The sequence below is a fragment of the Episyrphus balteatus genome, chromosome 3 (genome assembly GCF_945859705.1).
Source record: "Episyrphus balteatus chromosome 3, idEpiBalt1.1, whole genome shotgun sequence".
Taxonomy (NCBI): domain Eukaryota; kingdom Metazoa; phylum Arthropoda; class Insecta; order Diptera; family Syrphidae; genus Episyrphus; species Episyrphus balteatus.
This window is the reverse complement of record NC_079136.1, coordinates 128,302,422-128,321,062: the sequence shown is the minus strand read 5'-3', so window position 1 is coordinate 128,321,062 and position 18,641 is coordinate 128,302,422. Positions and strand designations below refer to the sequence as shown.

The 18,641-nt window shown below is 31.8% G+C and overlaps 1 protein-coding gene across 4 annotated transcripts in view; it reads left to right on the top strand.

Annotated features, from left to right (window-relative positions):
* Window positions 1-18,641, top strand: part of LOC129913732 (protein rolling stone) — a 160,552-nt gene extending 141,911 nt beyond the window's left edge. For all 4 annotated transcript variants that reach the window (XM_055992549.1, XM_055992546.1, XM_055992547.1 and 1 more), the window contains exons 4-7: window positions 1,246-1,974; window positions 11,439-11,802; window positions 17,407-17,587; window positions 17,705-18,641. In XM_055992549.1, coding sequence (XP_055848524.1) covers window positions 1,891-1,974; window positions 11,439-11,802; window positions 17,407-17,587; window positions 17,705-18,251 — 1,176 coding nt within the window. In that variant the 5' untranslated portion in view covers window positions 1,246-1,890 and the 3' untranslated portion in view covers window positions 18,252-18,641. The remainder of the gene's footprint in view (window positions 1-1,245; window positions 1,975-11,438; window positions 11,803-17,406; window positions 17,588-17,704) is intronic.

The window sequence follows — 18,641 nt, the reverse complement described above, 5'->3', positions numbered from 1 at the left end:
ACCTATTTTTTTTATGATTTAAAAAAAAAAATCAAAAATATGCCATTTTGCTGAAATTACTTATCAACATCTAAAACTTAAATTTCAAAAACAAAATCAGTGTCCCGTTTTCGAAAATTTGATATTTCAATATTTTTTTAAAAATCCAAAAATTATTTTTTTTCAAATTTTTATGTCTAATATAAATATTAAAATTATATGAATGCTTTTGTATAAGAAAATTCGTTGAAATTGATTTAGCAGTTTGGCAGAAAATCAGTTTTGAAAAAAAAGAACGTTTCCGTTAATAAATGATTTTCGAAAAAAAAAAAAATTTTTATGAAAAGATAGACCATGCTTAAAAACTAACATTTGAATTTTTTAAACAAAATCGTTGAAGGCGTTTTCAAGAAAATTATTTTTTTCGAAATTGTTACATGACAGGTACTTTTGACCAAAAAAAAAAAAAATTATTTCCGAAAACCCCTCTGGAGAGTCTCCAAAAAATGCTACATACCAAGTTTAGGCTTTTGTTTAATGTTTATAAAAAAACACCTTTCTATCATTTTGTTTATATTTAAATTTTAAAGTGGCAGCAATGGTCAAATAACTTATGTTTGGTAATCAAACAAGATAAATATTAATAATAAACAAATAACCAAAACCGTTCAAAGATTACAAAAAAATGTTTGGCCTCCAAATGAAAACATTATTATCTCAATTTAGTGAGACTCGGTGACATGATTGCCAAAAACTGCGAGACTTATCAAAATTTGCAATCTTTCGTCGATTAAAATAAAAGTATAGTCATAAAGACCGAGTGCGTTTGCACTTACTACCTCATCCATTGTTTAGGTACACTTGCACCTAAATTTTGTATTGTTGACCTTATTAGCGAGTTCGTTTTTATATTTGCAAATATGAAGGTCCAGTTTATATTTGAAATCGATAAGGAAATTTCTTCAAACAAAACCAAAGTGGCTTCAGTGCGAGATTATTTGTATTTATAATCTTCGTTGGTTTCATGATAAACCGTATTGTCGTTGCAGTACTGAACTTTTAAAGACCTCCAAGAAATATCAATGGTTTATAAATTGTAAGATTTTATATTAAACCCATTTACTCCCATATTACAACCAAACAACACCAGATGTTCATTGGTGTTCCAGTTCACGTCCAAACTAACTTTTAGCCATTTCCCCACTAAACCACTTACTACAAAAACCACAATATTGTATCTAACCCCTGTCTTTTGTTCATTTTCAGGTCTTCACGTCATCATACAAGCCAACCACACATAGAAGATTGTTGAAATCGTCCTTATTGCTGCAAGCAGTATAAATATCAAATCACATCAAATTGGCTTATTCGCTGTACGTATGCCCAGAGCCGAGCAGTGGCCAGAGTATAATTTCCCGAGCAACAGAGCGTACTGACACGCATCATAGTGTCGGTACGCTTAATAGTATATCGGCCTGCACCGGACACTATAATAGTGCGGTGAGCGTTAGTACCGAGAGTGTAGTTTTAGGAGGTGGTGGCGGCGGCGGCGGCGGAGGTGTTTCCGGTGTCGGAGGTATTGTTGGTGGTGATTTTATTGTTGGTAACGTTGGCGTTGGTGGCATTTGTAATATTAGCGGAGTTAGTAGCTGTGGCATTACAAAAACAACAAATACACCTGCAATTGATAGCAGTCGCTGTAAATTGCACAGCGCTCCTGGAGTCGATTATCAAACGGCTAGCAGTGGAACTGGCATCAAATCAACATCGGCAGCAACAGCAATTATTGGTAAAATCTATCGTAGCAACGGGGCTGATTCTGAGTTACCCCATAGAGGAGCAGGTGGAGGAGGAGGAACAGGCGAAGAAGAAGATACAGATATTACAGCAAATTGTCCACCAACAAATAGAATGATGGTCAGCAAATTGTGGAATAGTTGTTTTCCAGAATTCTCATCGGAGCATGTGCATCGACACAATTTCTATTTGTGTCAGGTGAGTTGTTTTTTTTTTTATTAAGTTTATTAGTTTTTCACTTGGGAATTCATTAAAGGGGTTATAGTTTTGTATTTTGTTGAGGAAAAGAAAATTATAAATAGTCTGACTTGGAGAGTTTTGAGTGGTTGAATTATCCTTTTAGTTTCACAATTTATACATATCAAGAAGAAAAAAAAAAATACGTTCCACAATAGCAAATGGCGGTTTTGGTATACAATGTAATACCCAAGAGTGACATTAAAATGTTTAAATTTTTGTAACTAACACATTTTGTAGCAACTTGGGTACTGTGGAATGTAAGTTTTTACGTTCCACTTAGCCAAATTTCTTTCAAAAACAATTTTTAAAAGGCTGTATTAATTAGTGTTTGGAATTTGTGTCCTTAAAAAAAAACTGTTGTGGAATGTAAATTTAAAAGTTTCAGTCCATTTTTCATTCATAGGCTCCAATTTTTTATTTCAATCGGTTTCACTTCGTAATCAAAAATATGGTATGTAAAATGCTGTGGAACGTGTTCAAATTTTATACCACGAGAAGTTTATAATAAGCCTGACCAAAAAGATGAACTGTGGAATGTAAATTTTATCCTTTTGACTTAAAATTAATTTTTGTGATATTTCAAATGAATGGGTTCCATACTGTATTAGAGAGAAAAATTGAGTGCTATACAATGTGGAATATAAATGTTTTTTGAAATGGCAAAATATGTTATGTCTAAAAGAATGTGGAACATATTTCACTTCGAAAAACACAAAGCTCCAATTGCAACTTTATTTTCTAAACTATACAAGAGTTGCCTTCTTCTCAATAAATTCTCTACTTCAATGCAAAGGCTGGTACCTATACTCGTAAAAATGATGGTATAGTGTTGTTTTGTGGGAAATCCTATCTCGAATTAAAATTGATTGGTCCAATTTTCATCTCCGAACAAAAACGTATCCAACTACGCATACAATTCTTTGTATAGTTGCTTTGTATAGGCATACTATACGCACATTGGGCAATATTGATTTCTCTTGAGGATATATTCAAAATGACGACGACAACACAAACTCCATAAATTGTGTTCTATTTCAAATTGAATTCTCTTCTTTTGGAATGGAAAAAAAAAGGAAATTTGCAATGTTTTTGATGTTTTTGCTTGTTTCTGTGTTTTGCAAAGCAAAAGGTTATGAATTTGGAAATTATGAGAAATGAATGAGATTTTCAATTTTTCAGTTTTTATGATATTTTCTATGGAAAATATATCTTCTTCTATGTTTTCTGACATCAAGAATCAGGAAACAGAATTTTCGATTGAAATACTAAGAATTTGAACAAACGAAAATACAAGTTTTGATTTTTTTTCTTTAAATGATAGGTTGTTTTTTAGAACTTTAAGAGCTATTGTTTGGGTTAAAAATGTTCAAAACAAATTTCATTTAACCCTTCAAGGAATTAATGAAATCAAACCATACCATATTCCTCTTTTTCGTTTATAATCAATTTAAAAAAAGTTGGTGACATAATGCAACCCTGCCTGACTCAGAATTTATTTGACAATATTTCCCCAGGTTCTTCTTTCTTCCAAAGGATGCAGTACTCAATAAGGATTTTTTCCTTACAATTGGAAATGATAAAAATAGGGTTGACACATTTAAAATTTGGCAACCCTGTTGGAGAGGAAAAATTGTCAGATAATTTTTTTTAAATGCCAAACAAAAGTCTAAATAGTGAAAAAATTAATAAAATAATATAAGGAATGCTGGCCTACAAATATGGCAACCCTATTCAAATGTTAAAAAAAAAAATGTATAATTACACTAGTTTACAAAAAAATAAAAAAATTTTGGACACCAAGAGCCATTATACTTTTCATATAATTTTGAGTCCAGGAAACTCGAAAATCTTACCTAAAAAATGTTTATGGACTGGTTTTCGAGATATGATTTTTCAAATTTTTTTGTCGTCTTTTTTCCCACCATATTTAATATTCGAGCTATATCTTGAGTAATAAACGATCAATATGAACAGAAAAATGGCTCAAAAGACCAAAAACAGTAGATTTTGAAAGTCCATATTTTATTCAATTCTAGCCATATTCAATTTTTGTGACCATTATGTTGAAAGATAAAGTAGTTTCTTTTCTCCATTACATGTTAAATATCTATAAATGCTCAAAGGATAAAAATAGACTATTTAGTAAAAACATCAAAAATATCATTTTTTTTTCTTTTTTTTTGAATAGTTTTTCTTTAGTTTTTTACAAAATTTTAAATTTAAAATTTTTTTAACAGGATACATAGGAAATTTAATTATTTACAAAAAATTACTTAATAAAAATTTTCAAATTTTGCTTCCTTTTCAAAGTATAGACAAAAACACAAAAAGTAAAAAAAAGAGTAGAAAATATTGATCGTTACAAAATAAAATGCACGACTGGGTCGCACGAACTTGCTCTTAGAGTTCAAGTTGCTTAAATATTTAAGACTTTTTATATAGAAACTTTGGAAATGTAGGTACATAAAAAAAAAAAAAAAAAAAAAAAAACAAAACAAAAATTCATTTTTCAAAAAAATAAAACAATATCTGAAATCAAATCGCCCCACAAAACAAGTATGCAATTTTATTTGATATATTAAGGTGCATTTTTAGAAAAAAAAATTTCAAAATCGTTAGAGCCGTTTTTTAAAAAACTAATTTTTTATAAATAATTTTTTGAAAAAAAGTTTAAAAATAAAACTGGTATGCCATTTTGTAGAAATAACTAATCAACATCTAAAACAAAATTTCAAAAAAATTCAATATCCCGTTTTCGAAAATTTGATTTTTCAAAAAAAAAATTTCAAAATTTTTTTAAAAATCCAAAAATAATTTTTTTCAAAATTTTATTTTTGGCTTATATTAAAATTGTATAAATGCTTTTGTATAAAAAATTTCGTTGAAATACAATAAGTAGTTTTGCAGAAAATCCGATTTGAAAAAAGCGGTCCTATGGCAGGTACCGTTAATAATGATTTTCAAAAAAAAATTTTTTCTTCAAAAGATAGATCTTGTTTAAAAACTAACATTTTAATTTTTTTAACAAAATCGTTGGAGCCGTTTTCGTAAAATTAAACTTTTCCGAAATTTTTGTATGACAGGTACCGTTATTTTTGGTCCAAAAAAATTAATTCCAAAAACCCCTCTGGAGAGTCTCCAAAAACTGCTACATAGCAAGTTTGAAGTCAATCGGTCCATCCGTTTAGGCTCTAGTTCCTTATACAGACAGACAGACAGACTGACAGACAGACGGACAGACGGACTTCCGGGACCCACTTTTTTCGCATTGTCTATCATCGTAATGTCATGGAAAAATGTTATCTCAACTTTTTTTTTGTACGAATGCATAAATTGATATATAGTACCTATATCGCAAGTAAAAAAATTTAAAACTATGAGTATTCGAATGATTTAGACTTTTTATTTCATTAAGAAATTTTTTTTTTGGCAAAAATTTCCTTTAAAAAACGATTTTTTAAAAATGTTTTGATACAGTGCACTTAAACATCTTGAGTGATCAGGTGCCGGTTTTTCTGTTCAAATTGATCGTCATTACTCAAGATATAGCCTGAATACTAAGTATGCTGGAAAAAAAAAACGACAAAAAACTTTGAAAAATTATATCTCGAAAACGGAGCCATCGTAATTTATTTTTTTTGAAGTGATTTCCGAGTTACTGAGGTCAAAGTACGTAAGAAAAAGTAGTGGGATTGAGTGTCCATTTTGTCTGTAAACCAGTGCTATTTATACATGTATTAAGAGGGTAAAATATTCATTAAAATTTAACTTAGCTGACACTCCCTTCATCTTAAAAAATTTTGAGTGCCGCCTCTAAAATACGAGCAAAAACACAGTAACCCTACTCAAATGCTTAAAACAATTAATTTTCAGCCAAAATGTATGATATTTGAGGTTTAATTTTTTTTTTTGGAGTTTGGTTTTAAAGACCTTGATAGATGGAGACTGAAGAGTCTGTATTTTCTCTTTGACTTGCTCTCCTCGGAGGCAGAACCGAAAAATTGTTAAAGATCCAATGTTTTCTAGCATTTCTAGAAGATCAATGCAAAATAAACGCTTTCTCAATCATGCGTTCAATGTAAACTCTTTCAACTGCAGATAAACTTAGAGTGCCCAAGGTTTTTATCGAGCCCAATAAAACAACGTATACACATGTTTAACATAATTCATTACATGAAGCTTTTTCATTCAAAATGTTACAATTTTCTCATCAAAAGTCATTGAATACTCTAAAGAGACTTTCCAATTTCTCCCCAATATCGATATCCTGCTGCGTGTAACCTCTGGTACAAAACCCATAAATCCTTTCATTTTGCCAAACTAAGTGTTAATAGCCTTCAATTCATTATAACTTACAAGAGAGTGCGAGAATATTCTACACAGAAGAGAGCTTTCTATTTGACTTGTGACATTATATAGGTTACCTAGTCAGTCGTCGTCAGTCGTTCGAAAACAGCATGTAACACGAAAAAAAAAATGTCCCTTTCCTTACAACACTTTACTCGTCGCAGCTTATCCCATTTTGAACTTAATGGCATCCATTGAATATATCAAACGACAGCTATTCAACTAAAATAACTTTCACCGTTTCATTTGAAAGCTCTCTTTAACTCTTGGCTTTCAATAAATTTCCTCCCAACACTATCATATATAACATTTACACACACCAACATAAAAAAATAAAATAAAACTCTCATTTACCTTGACCTAAAGTCTTTGGAAACATATTTTTGTTTGTATACATTTTTTGTATTTTTTTTTTATACCAACAAAACTTGAGTGCAGAAATGTTAGTTTTTCTATTTAACTGTATCTTTTTAAGGAATTATTTTTTTTTATAGTAACTCAAGAACGCACTTAAATCTTGTGTAGACTCATCACTAGAATAAGGACATCAACAATAACAACAACAACAACAACAACAACATAAACAATAACAGAGAATAGAAAACAGAGGCTTTTGAGAAGAGAACTTGTTCTGTTTAACATCCTCTTTTCGAAAACTGGATAGCAACTTAGTCTCAATGGCAATAATTTTTTTTGTAGTAGGACATGCGGCAGTGTGGGGAAATGTATATGTTTTTTTTGAAAACTTAAAAAGTAGGTGACCTGACCTGGACTTGGGTCTATTTTGTGTGAAATATTCTCGCATCCCAACAAACCGTTTCTGTTTTTAGAAAAAAAAACTAAACAAAAATATATACCTACAAAAATCCTTTTCATGATGTTGATTGTCATCGTCATGTCATTGTTTGTCAAGGTTAATTGGGCAAATGTGTATTTTCTAAGGATGTGTCATCCCATGTTTCTCTGATGTTTTCCTATGCAAGAGAAAGAAAGATACATTTGAGGACAAGAGTACTTTTGCTATACTTGACAGTTGTGCAACAGTCAACTTTGATGGCAGAAAAAAAAAAGAAATCATCTTGTTCCGCACTGGTTGAGGTCAATTAGCGTACAGGTACATCTCATACCAACAATTTTACCCCACACGATGCAAAACAAACACTTCACCTTACATAAAGTTGAAAGCTGAATAAAGAAATGTATCACAGAGAGAGAGTGTACCTATCAGAGGATTTGCATAAAGGTGGGTTTTGGAGGTACCTTCCTATTTATGGATTTGCATTTTCAAGTGCAGTTAGTGAAGTAAGAAGAACTTACGAGCAGCACAAACTAACAGGCTCTTGAAAGTAATTAAAGGATTTCGTTGAGAATATGTTGAAAACGACGTTGAAAGTTATATAAGACTTTGAGAGAGTTAGACGTTTCGTAATAATTTTTTTTTTTCGCTTTGATTTAAGAGCCAAGAGCAGCAAGTGAGGTCTAATAATGTTCTTATGCAATACAACGATTAGTATCAGGGTTTTCGCAAAGCAGTTTATAACAGATCAAAATAAGTAGATTGGTGTACGTAACTGTAGTTGTAAGTTTATCGCTGTAAGTAATCCCTGACAACATCTTCATAACACACTTATATTTTGTACACACTGAGTCAAACTTTGAAGAAACAAATTAGTAAGGATCCTCCTACAGACAGTTCTTAAACAATATCTAGAAAATTGGATTTTCCACGTTAGACACGGAAAAGAGTAGGTATACAATATTAAACGAAATACTAGCTGGGGTACCACAAGGTAGAGCTCTAGGTGCAATTCTGCATCTTTTTTTTTGCTTTTACGCGATATACCCCAAATAAGAGACACCTGTCCCGATATCTGTCTCGATTTAAAAAAATATCCCGATTTTGTCCCGATATTCCGTTTCTTTATGAGTCTTCGTTCGATATCTTTAGGGAGAAAAAAAAATGAGACTTCTTAATGAATCACTGATTGTGGGTAACAGTTTTATTTTATTTCCGTCATCGCAGGAGATTAAGATATTTTGTATTTCAATGTCATTAGTAATACCTATAGTAAATATACCTTTTAAGTTCTTGATTTAAACTTCTAAAATAAAATTGCAACAGTTTTAAGCGATCGGGAGCTAATGTTAAAATTCAATGAAAAGTAAAAAGTAAACCATATAACACTTTACCCTTATAGCCCATTTTCACTCGAGCCCAAATGAGAAAAATTCGCAAATTATCTCATTTCGAATTTAAAATCGTACAGGAAATTTTTAGAACTTGGAATTCGAACTGACCTAATTTGCGAAATTATTTTTGAGCAGTAGTGAAAACAGGCTATTAAAATGGATGAGAATGATTTTTTTTTTCTGTTTAAACTCACATAATAGAATTGAATAGTAACTTATGAAAGTGAGATGTGGAACATTCACAATTAATATAATATTCATACGTTTTTTTTTTTTGGTGTAAGGAATTTCAAACGTCCTGACATTCATAAGAAACATGTTTTACCTAAGACATTTTTTGTCAAGAATTCCACAAAAATTTAGGAGTAGGTCCTTTGCTTGCAAATTTTGTATTTTACTTTATTTTACCGATTTCCAAAAAGGAGGAGGTATTCGTCTATATATTTTTTTTTGTTTGAAGTGAAAACTTCTTTAGTATCGTAGTGATTTGAAACAAGATGAAACGAAAACGCGACACGAACATTCAACTTGTTATAACTTTTTTGTTTTAATAGATAGATGAATGAAATTTGTACTGTAGATAGGAAATTAAATAAACTATAAATGTACAAAATTTCATTAATTTATTATTAATTTCATATTCAAAATTCTGAGATAACGGTAAAAAAATGTTCTTTTTCTACACACGTTATATCTTTTGATGTAGTGCACATACAAATTTGATTTAACTTTAATACGCATGCTGGTAACATAACCTTTCATTTGATATATCACAGTTAACTGTACGAGCTCTACAAGTTACACAATCTTAAATTGAAAAACTTGCAAAATACCTCAAAACACTTGTGAAGATCTGTTGACGATGACCAGTGTAGGAATTACCGTAATCTCAGCTTGAAATTTCGACATAGTTGGCTTTAAAAAATTCTTATTTTATTTCTAGGCATGGTAGAAATATGATTCATACGTCATATAAAAGGTGAAATAACCTTTCAGATGATATAAAATTTACTATAGGTTGTCATTTAAAAAAATATATTTAATGGTGTTAAAAGAGAAAAAAGATTGATTTTTTTGCTTTTTTGATGAAAAGTGATTTGGTTTGAAAAAAATGATCTCTTTTTGTAGATGTTGCATAGACATGGACGATATAAATATTTTGAGCTGAAACAATAAGCTTTCAGATGATATAAAATTAATATAGGTTGTTATATAAAAAACATGTATTTTAAGGAGATAGAATAAAAAATAGGTAGATTTTTTCTTTTTCACTTCTACCACGTGTGAATTGCACACATGATTTCTTTTTTTTTTTGTGTTTGTTACCTCATAACTTTAGACTGAGTGAACCAATTTTGATAATTCTTTTTGTATTGAAAAGCTGGTGGCAATGGTGTGCGGGCAGGAATTTTGGAAATTTACTTATCGAACTTTTTTAATTTTCTCAAGCCGAGAATTTTTTGAGGATTTCATTCTCTTGTAGCAGATTTTTAAGACTTATAGGTATATAAGAAGTTTGTAAGAAATTTACCTAAAGATGATGACTACTTAACCCTTTCGAACCCAAACTATGAAAATCAATATTAAAAAATGTTTTTTTGAGTATTATCGTGAATATTTCTTAGGAGTTTTTAAATACACCTATTTTACATGAGAGTAACACTGGGTCAGAAAGGGTAAAAAATAATCTACAAATCAGGCCATTTTTCGAGTCAATTCAAATCGTTTTAGGCTGGGTAATAAGCTACCCAATTGTTACCTATTAACATAATTGAAAAGTTATATTAATAGGGCATTTGTTTTGAAGCAAATAAGTATTGAAGTAAACGGATTATAAAAAAATGGTTCTGCTGGGTCCACATCTATTTTTTATAACTACCTAATATGTTTTAATGACATTCTGTGTACTTCACTAAAGTCTCTTACAGACTTTAAAGCTTTTTTAAAACTTCTACTTTATCTAACTAATTTTACCAAAACCATTACACCCTTTTACCTTAATAGTTAAATAACTACATCACGTTTACAATGTCCTTCCTTATCCCCCAAACCATTTAATCAACTTACTATAACCACTAAAACTTTTTATCACTTTGTCAATATTGTAAAGGTGTCTTCTCTCTCTTCGGTCTTTCTATAACAACATAAACGATTTAACCTTTCTCTCAATTTATCTCTCTTCGGTCAAGTTGTCACCTTAGTTTTTCTTTTTTTTTTGTATTATATGTCAAGTCAACCATTTTGCTTAACCCAAATTAGTTTGAACTTTTGCCAATTGCAACACTCTCAATGCAACATAGAAACCTCATTAAACTCAATTCCTTAAAGCATTTACTCGTGTCACGTGTCAGAAACTACCGACGACGACGACAACGACAGGACGATAAAAAAAAAGTAGGTAGATATAAAAATCCGTCGCCATCGTTGTCGTCGTCGTCGTCGTCGAATCGAATGAAAACGAATGAATGAATATACAACATCCCACTTCTCTGCCCCAAGTAGAAAAAAAAAAAAAAAAAACAGAATAAGAACAAAAACTCTTGCACCACATTTTTTTTTTTCAAAAACCAACCCATTGATACTCTGTATACACTGTCCATGGATGTCCATCTCCTCTCAAATGGCAGTGCCTATGTCTACACAAAATATTTTAATTAAAAAACTTTGTCTTTCTTTTTTTTCTATTTCATGTTCTTCGTTATCATTGTCGTCCTTCGGTGTGTCTTTTGGAATCCTCGTTCGCTCTCTCTCTCTCTCTCTCGACCATGACCACAAAACCTCGTTTGAAACCGCAACTTACAACAAATGAAACACCCTGTGCACGGAACTACTACTTGACAAACAAAATCCTCCTCTCTTCTCTTCTCCTGATTCACACCCAACAGTGGCAGCGTAACACTCAAGTTCGCATTGTTTATCTGTTCTATCGTTGGATAACGGCGATCACCTGCCTTGCTGCACTGGTGTGCTCTCTCCTCGACATTGGCCGGACGGAGGAGCAATTCGAGCACCACTACGCCAAATGGTGGATTTACTTAACCCATTGGGGCCTGTTGGCGTGCACCATACAGGCCTGGCTGGGCGCGTGGATTGTCACACAAGGCATGATGGTGGAACGGGAGGACTTTGAGATTGTCAGACAGGCCAAGAAGAGTCGCCTCCATCATCTTTACTGGGTGATGTATACTGTGGCGACTGTTTACTCCTTTATCATAACAATGTGTTATTGGCTGCTGGTGCATAATCCTGGTAAGTATTCTTGTATACAGTTAAGTTGACATTGCCATTACAGATTTTTGTTTGTGTCACTCTCTGCATTGCACATATATATAGATTGAGGGATATCCTGTGTGTGCACTTGCAAATGTGCGGGGACAACGCGATAAATACGATTAAATGTTAAGGTTGATAAATAATGTCAGGGTTCATGAGTTCGACATGGAATTAACAACAACAACAACAACAACGTCATATCCTTTTATAGACATTTTTAGTGAGTAGGGAGATTTAAGTTAAGTGATGGGAGTTTGATGGAGGGAGAAGGGTGGAAATGTAATTTTTCCAGCTTGTGCGTTTATGATGTAAACGTTGGGATTATTGCACAAATTCCATGAAAGAAATATTTTTTTTTTTTTTTTTGGTGTATGCAATCACAATCAGGCATTTTGCAGACATGTTGAGGTTTTGAATTCGAGATTGTAGCTGTAGGTTTATCGGTTAAAACGTAACCTTCAGAGAATTTTTTGTTTAAAAATAATTTTCATTTATATAAAAAGCTTTAATTTATTTATTTAATCCGATCTGAATGTAATACTCTACAAATGATTTAACCTTTTAAGGTGCTGAGGTTTTTTGAAAATGCATTATTTTTTCTCGAAAATCTTAAAAATAATAGATTTGTAATTTTTTTACATAAATGGATAGGCCTATTTATTGTCAACTCATATCTGTAAACCAAATCTTGTTTCAAGACCTTGATCCGAAAATATCTGCTTCCGAATGGTTCTGAACAAAAAAAAATTTAAGGAAAAAAATATTTCAATACCAAATAATTCAGCAACCAGATGTCAAAGAAACTTTTGGTTTTCAGCTATGAATAGAGCTCAAAAAGGCCTTTCTTTTAATGTATCATTTGATGGATTTAGAGAACTTTTTTGAAAATATATTATTTTTAGGCAAGGGGACCTGGATTTTTTGTTAAAAATGTTAAAAAAATAGATTTGTAATTTTTTTACATAACGTCGCCCGAGAGTTGTTTTGTCGTAAACGCCAAAATGCACTTTTTTAAACTGGATATGTAGTAATAGGTTTTAGAACGTTCTCTTTTCATTTCTTTTATCAGATTTGTCCTATCGTTTACCGTTACTGAGATAATTAGTGTGCATTTTGTCGTATATCCACAAAATAAGCATCGGATTAGCGTTGGTTTGTCGTAAGCGCCAACTTTTGGCGTTTACGACAAAAACTCTATGTATTTTTCAGCTTTTTTTTCTTCAGTATTGGTTTGTCGTTCGTCGTACAAAACAGATAGGGTAGAAAATTTCGAACTTGTTTTGTTTTACATGTATGTAGGTATATGACCCAAATAGAATATAAACAAATATAATAAACCTACTAGAAAAGTATTTATTGAAAATAAGGACTTCATGTGCTATAAGGACAACGAATTTAAAAACTAAGGGCTGCATTAAGCTTTGCGCTACTTGAGGTTTTGCACTATTCCTAGAGGTGCAAGGAAGAAAAAAGTGCATCTGAGAGACATCTCAAATGTTGTATTTAATTTTGTCATGGTTCTTGTCGTTTGTTTCTGCCGCTAGATACTTGACCTCATCCTCGGTCGCAAGTACCGCTTATAAATATGTACACTTGTTGATCTTCTATCGAACACAAGATCAAGAAGTCAACCGACGGTCGCGGGCGCCGCTTCGTTCAAGCGCGTTGTCTTGAGCGAAGTGAAAAAAGGTCGCAGTTTTATTGTTTTATTGTTGTACACTTATTGATCTTGTCACTTCGTTCGAGCGCGCTGTCTTCAACGAAGTAAAGTGAAAAAAAGGTTGCTGTTTTATTGCTGTATACTTATTGATCTTGTATCGAACACACAAGATCAACAAGTCGACTGTAGTCGTGGGCGCCGAGCCCGTGGCGCCTCTTTGTTCACGCGCGTTGTCGTGAACGAGGCGAAAAAGAGTTGCTGTGAGTTTTGTTATTGCACCCGCTCGCAAAAAACACCTGCTGGTCGAAAATTATTTTTTTAAGGCGCCATTGTTCTTCGCTAAATTTACGTTATTGTTTTGCAAATTGATGATACTTTTACACTATTTTATAAAGCGAGCGGTAGAAAAGTGGAATATAAAAGCTCATATTTAAAACATATTTAAAACATATAAAAAGTCTACCATAGCAACTCCTGTAAATTTGTTCAGCCAATGTCTTCAAATTACTAAAAAAATCTAACTCGGTAACTAAGGATAAGATTATTGATATTAAAAGCCTTTTCATATTTATGCCTAAATCAGACCAAGAATATTATGAAGCGTCAAATCAAAAAATTAGAATAAATTCTTTAGTTTGATATTTATTTAATTTACTTTTATTTATGACCATATATTAATTTATTAATTTAACCAAACTTGGTTTATTTTTATTTTATTTCTTTCAAATTTCATAGCCAAAGGATGACTTTTATTTTTTGTTAAGACATTTTTTAAATTTTTTTTATGTTTATGGTCATATTTTTTGGTTTTTCTTTATTTTAAATCTATTTATTTTAATAATTGAGCCTCTAAGTCAAACCAATACTACTTCTATGTAATAAGAAACTATTTTCTAAATGTTTAATTAATAAATAAAAACGAACTGTGAACATTTTATTATTTATTTTTTAGTGTTGGAATGTTGTACGTGCGCCTACTTTGTCGTACGTGTACGGGGTGGAAAAAAAGTTGATTTTGGTGGCGTTTACGACAAACTGATTTTGGATGAAAACCTTGATAATTTGAAAACTAAAATAGATGTGACAATTTTGACAACATAAATATGAAGAAGATATCGCACAAAATATTCTATTAAAAATTGAAAAAAATCTATCGGCCAGTTTTTTTTTTATAAAAGCTCAAACCTTAAATTGCGATTTCCCAAAATTCTAAAATTGGCGTATACGACAAAACAATTCTCAGGCGACGATAAATGGATAGGCCTATTTATTGCCAACTCATATCTGTAAACCAAATCTAGTTTCGAGACCTTGATCCGAAAATATCTGCTTCCGAATGGTTCTGAACAAAAAAAAAATTTAAGGAAAAAAATATTTCAATACCAAATAATTCAGCAACCAGATGTCAAAGAGACTTTTGGTTTTCAGCTATGAATAGAGCTCAAAAAGGCCTTTCTTTTAATGTACCATTTGATGGATTTAGAGAACTTTTTTGGAAATACATTATTTTTAGGCAAGGACCTTGATTTTTTGTCAAAAATCTTAAAAAAATAGATTTGTAATTTTTTAACATAACTGGATAGGCCTATTTATTGCCAACTCATATCTGTAAACCAAATCTTGTTTCGAGACCTCGATCCGAAAATATCTGCTTCCGAATGTAAAAAAAAAACATACAAAAAAAAAAATCGCTTGCAAATATGTAATTCAGCAACCAGACGTTCAAGAAACTTTTGGTTATCAGTTATGAATAGAGCTCAAAAAGGCCATTCTTTTAATGTATCGTTTGATGGATTTAGAGAACTTTTTTGAAAATAATTATTTTTAGGCAAGGGTTGGTTAACCTTGATTTTTTGTCAAAAATCTTTAAAAAATAGATTTGTAATTTTTTAACATAAATGGATAGGCCTATTCATTGTGAGCTCTTATCTGTCCAAATCTAGTTTCGAGACCTTGATTCGAAAATATCTGGTTCCGAATGGTTCTGAACAAAAAAAAAATTTAAGGAAAAAAATATTTCAATACCAAATAATTCAGCAACCAGATGTCAAAGAAACTTTTGGTTTTCAGCTATGAATAGAGCTCAAAAAGGCCTTTCTTTTAATGTACCATTTGATGGATATAGAGAACTTTTTTGAAAATACATTATTTTTAGGCAAGGACCTTGATTTTTTGTCAAAAATCTTAAAAAAATAGATTTGTAATTTTTTAACATAACTGGATAGGCCTATTTATTGCCAACTCATATCTGTAAACCAAATCTTGTTTCGAGACCTCGATCCGAAAATATCTGCTTCCGAATGTAAAAAAAAACATACAAAAAAAATCGCTTGCAAATATGTAATTCAGCAACCAGACGTTCAAAAAACTTTTGGTTATCAGTTATGAATAGAGCTCAAAAAGGCCATTCTTGTAATGTACCATTTGATGGATTTAGAGAACTTTTTTGAAAATACATTATTTTTAGGCAAGGGGTCATCGAAAATCTTAAAAAAGTATAGATTTGTAATTTTTTAACATAAATGGATAGGCCTATTTATTGCCAACTCATATACAGGGTGTCCCAGAAGTAATGGATCAAACGAAATATGCTGATAGGGGAACTTAAGGGCTCTCAGAATTTGGTAACTTGTTCATCCCAAATCCTTACGGTTTTCGATTTAATGCAATTCTTGTGAAATTTCGAAAAATCCCTACTTTGCAACAGTATTTTGCTTCCTGCGCCCATTATTGATTTTTGTTTTTTAAAATTCTTTTACAAAATTATTGGCAAATAATTAGGAACAATTAATTAATCAAAATGTTTTTTATCCCATACGCCATTTCGCTGCAAATTAACTAACAGTTTCAAGTTTTATGAAAAATCAATTTCTAACATTTATTTGAGAGCAACACCGCAAACAAAATTTGTATGGTGTGAGTATGGTTTTTTATTTTAAAAAGTTGCCCTGTTATTCTAGTTTTCAAAAATGTATAAAAGTTCCCAAAGCTGCAGTTATATCGCATAATATTACAATTTGAATTCAACAAAACAGTGTTTTTCAGAGCAAAAATACAAACAAAAATAGAGGCTTTTGTTCAAAGAAAAATAAACAAATAACAGTTCGAGAAAATGTGTTTATTTTTGGTTGTTTTTTGTTCTGAAAAACCCTGTTTTGTTGAATTCAAATTGTAATACTATGCGATATAACTGCAACTTTGAGAACTTTTATACATTTTTGAAAACTAGAATAACAGGGCAACTTTTTAAAATAATAAACCATTTTCACACCGTACAAATTTTTTTTGCGGTGTTGCTCTCAAATAAATGTTAGAAATTGATTCTTCCTAAAACTTAAAACTGTTAGTTAATTTGCAGCGAAATGGCGTATGGGAAAAAAAAACATTTTGATTAATTAGTTGTTCCTAATTATTTGCCAATGTTTTTGTAAAAGAATTAAAAAAAAAAAAAAAATCAAATGGGCGCAGGAAACAAAATACTGTTGCAAAGTAGGGATTTTTCGAAATTTTACAAGAATTGCATTAAATCGAAAACCGTAAGGATTTGGGATGAACAAGTTACCAAATTCTGAGAGCCCTTAAGTTAACCTATCAGCATATTTCGTTTGATCCATTACTTTTGGGACACCCTGTATCTGTAAACCAAATCTTGTTTCGAGACCTTGATCCGAAAATATCTGCTTCCGAATATAAGAAAAAAAAAATAAAATTTCGAAAAAATCAAAATCAAAACTCGTTTCAAGCGGAAATTGATCAGATTAAGTTTTCATAAGAGTGGCTTACTTTCGTACTTTTCCGAGTTTTCGAAAATAAACTAAAACAATTTCATAAAAACCCATACCAACTGATTTTTATTTCATATCTCTTATTTTCCCGATTCCCATAAATATAATTCAAATTATCCTCTTTTTTGTAACCAGAAATCCATCGAGTTGACGCCCTCAACATCATGGTCCATGTATTCAACTCTGTGATAATGTTAACCGATTTGGCCATCGTTGGACATCCAATTAAATTGTCGCATGCCTATTGGACAATGGGCATTGGTTTGTCGTATGCCATCTTTACAGGTATCTACTTCTTGGCAGGTGGCACAGATAGGTACGTATACAACTACCCACATTCCAATGATGTAAAAAATTGACATTATCCTTGTTCTTTATTTCCATGTCCTTTAAACCATTCTTTTTTTTTCATATTTTTTTTTTTTTTTTGTAGAAAAAATCAAACAGCCATCTATCCCCTGTTGGATTGGACAAAACCAGGCAAGGCTATCGTAGTGACCGTGTGTGCAGTCCTCTTTGTGTTTGTCGTACATTTTGGCTGCTATTTGCTATACCGATGTCGAATATGGCTATTCACCAAATTGTGCATACGTGAGTCCCATAATCGCGATGGTGATATGGGTGAAGGTCTTAACGAGGATACCGGCAGTAGGATTGTCCATGAATGCAGTCAGCAATTTATTCAGGATGCCCAACAGCAGCAGCAACAACAACAACATCAATACCATCAACAGCACCACCAGCAGCACCATCATCCACCGCCACAGCAGCAGCAACAACAGCAGCAGGTGCACCAGCACCAGCAACAACAACAACAACAGCAACATCCACCATTGCAACAATATCAGTATTCAAGCTATCACCAGGACAATAACAATAAAAATAAAATGTCCTCATTGAGCCGAACGGTATCGGCTCTGGAGGCCGGACAACGTGAACAATTTCTGAATCCCAACAAGATCCTAGAATATAAAATGTAAAGCAGGCAGCGTCGTCGGCACCAGCGGCAGACGATGGAGCAAGAAACTACACAAATAGGAACAGAAGGAGTATCAACAGCAGCAGGAGCAGTAGCAGTAGCAGCATCATCAACAGCAGCAAGACCCAACCAAAGGGCTGGTTTGAATGATTTTTGAATAATTTATGTATAAGGCATTTGGTTTGGTTTGTTTTTTTTTTAATGTTTTATATTTTTTTTTTCGTTACTTTCGAAAGTAAGGAAAAAAAAAACAAGGATTGTGCTTTTTTAGGTTAAGCTATTTAGTGCGAGGATAAATTTAATGCTGCTACCAAAAAAAAAAATGAAAAAAAAAGAAAAACTCAAGATAAGTACTACTATTACCTACTAAAGAAAAAAAAAACAACTAAAA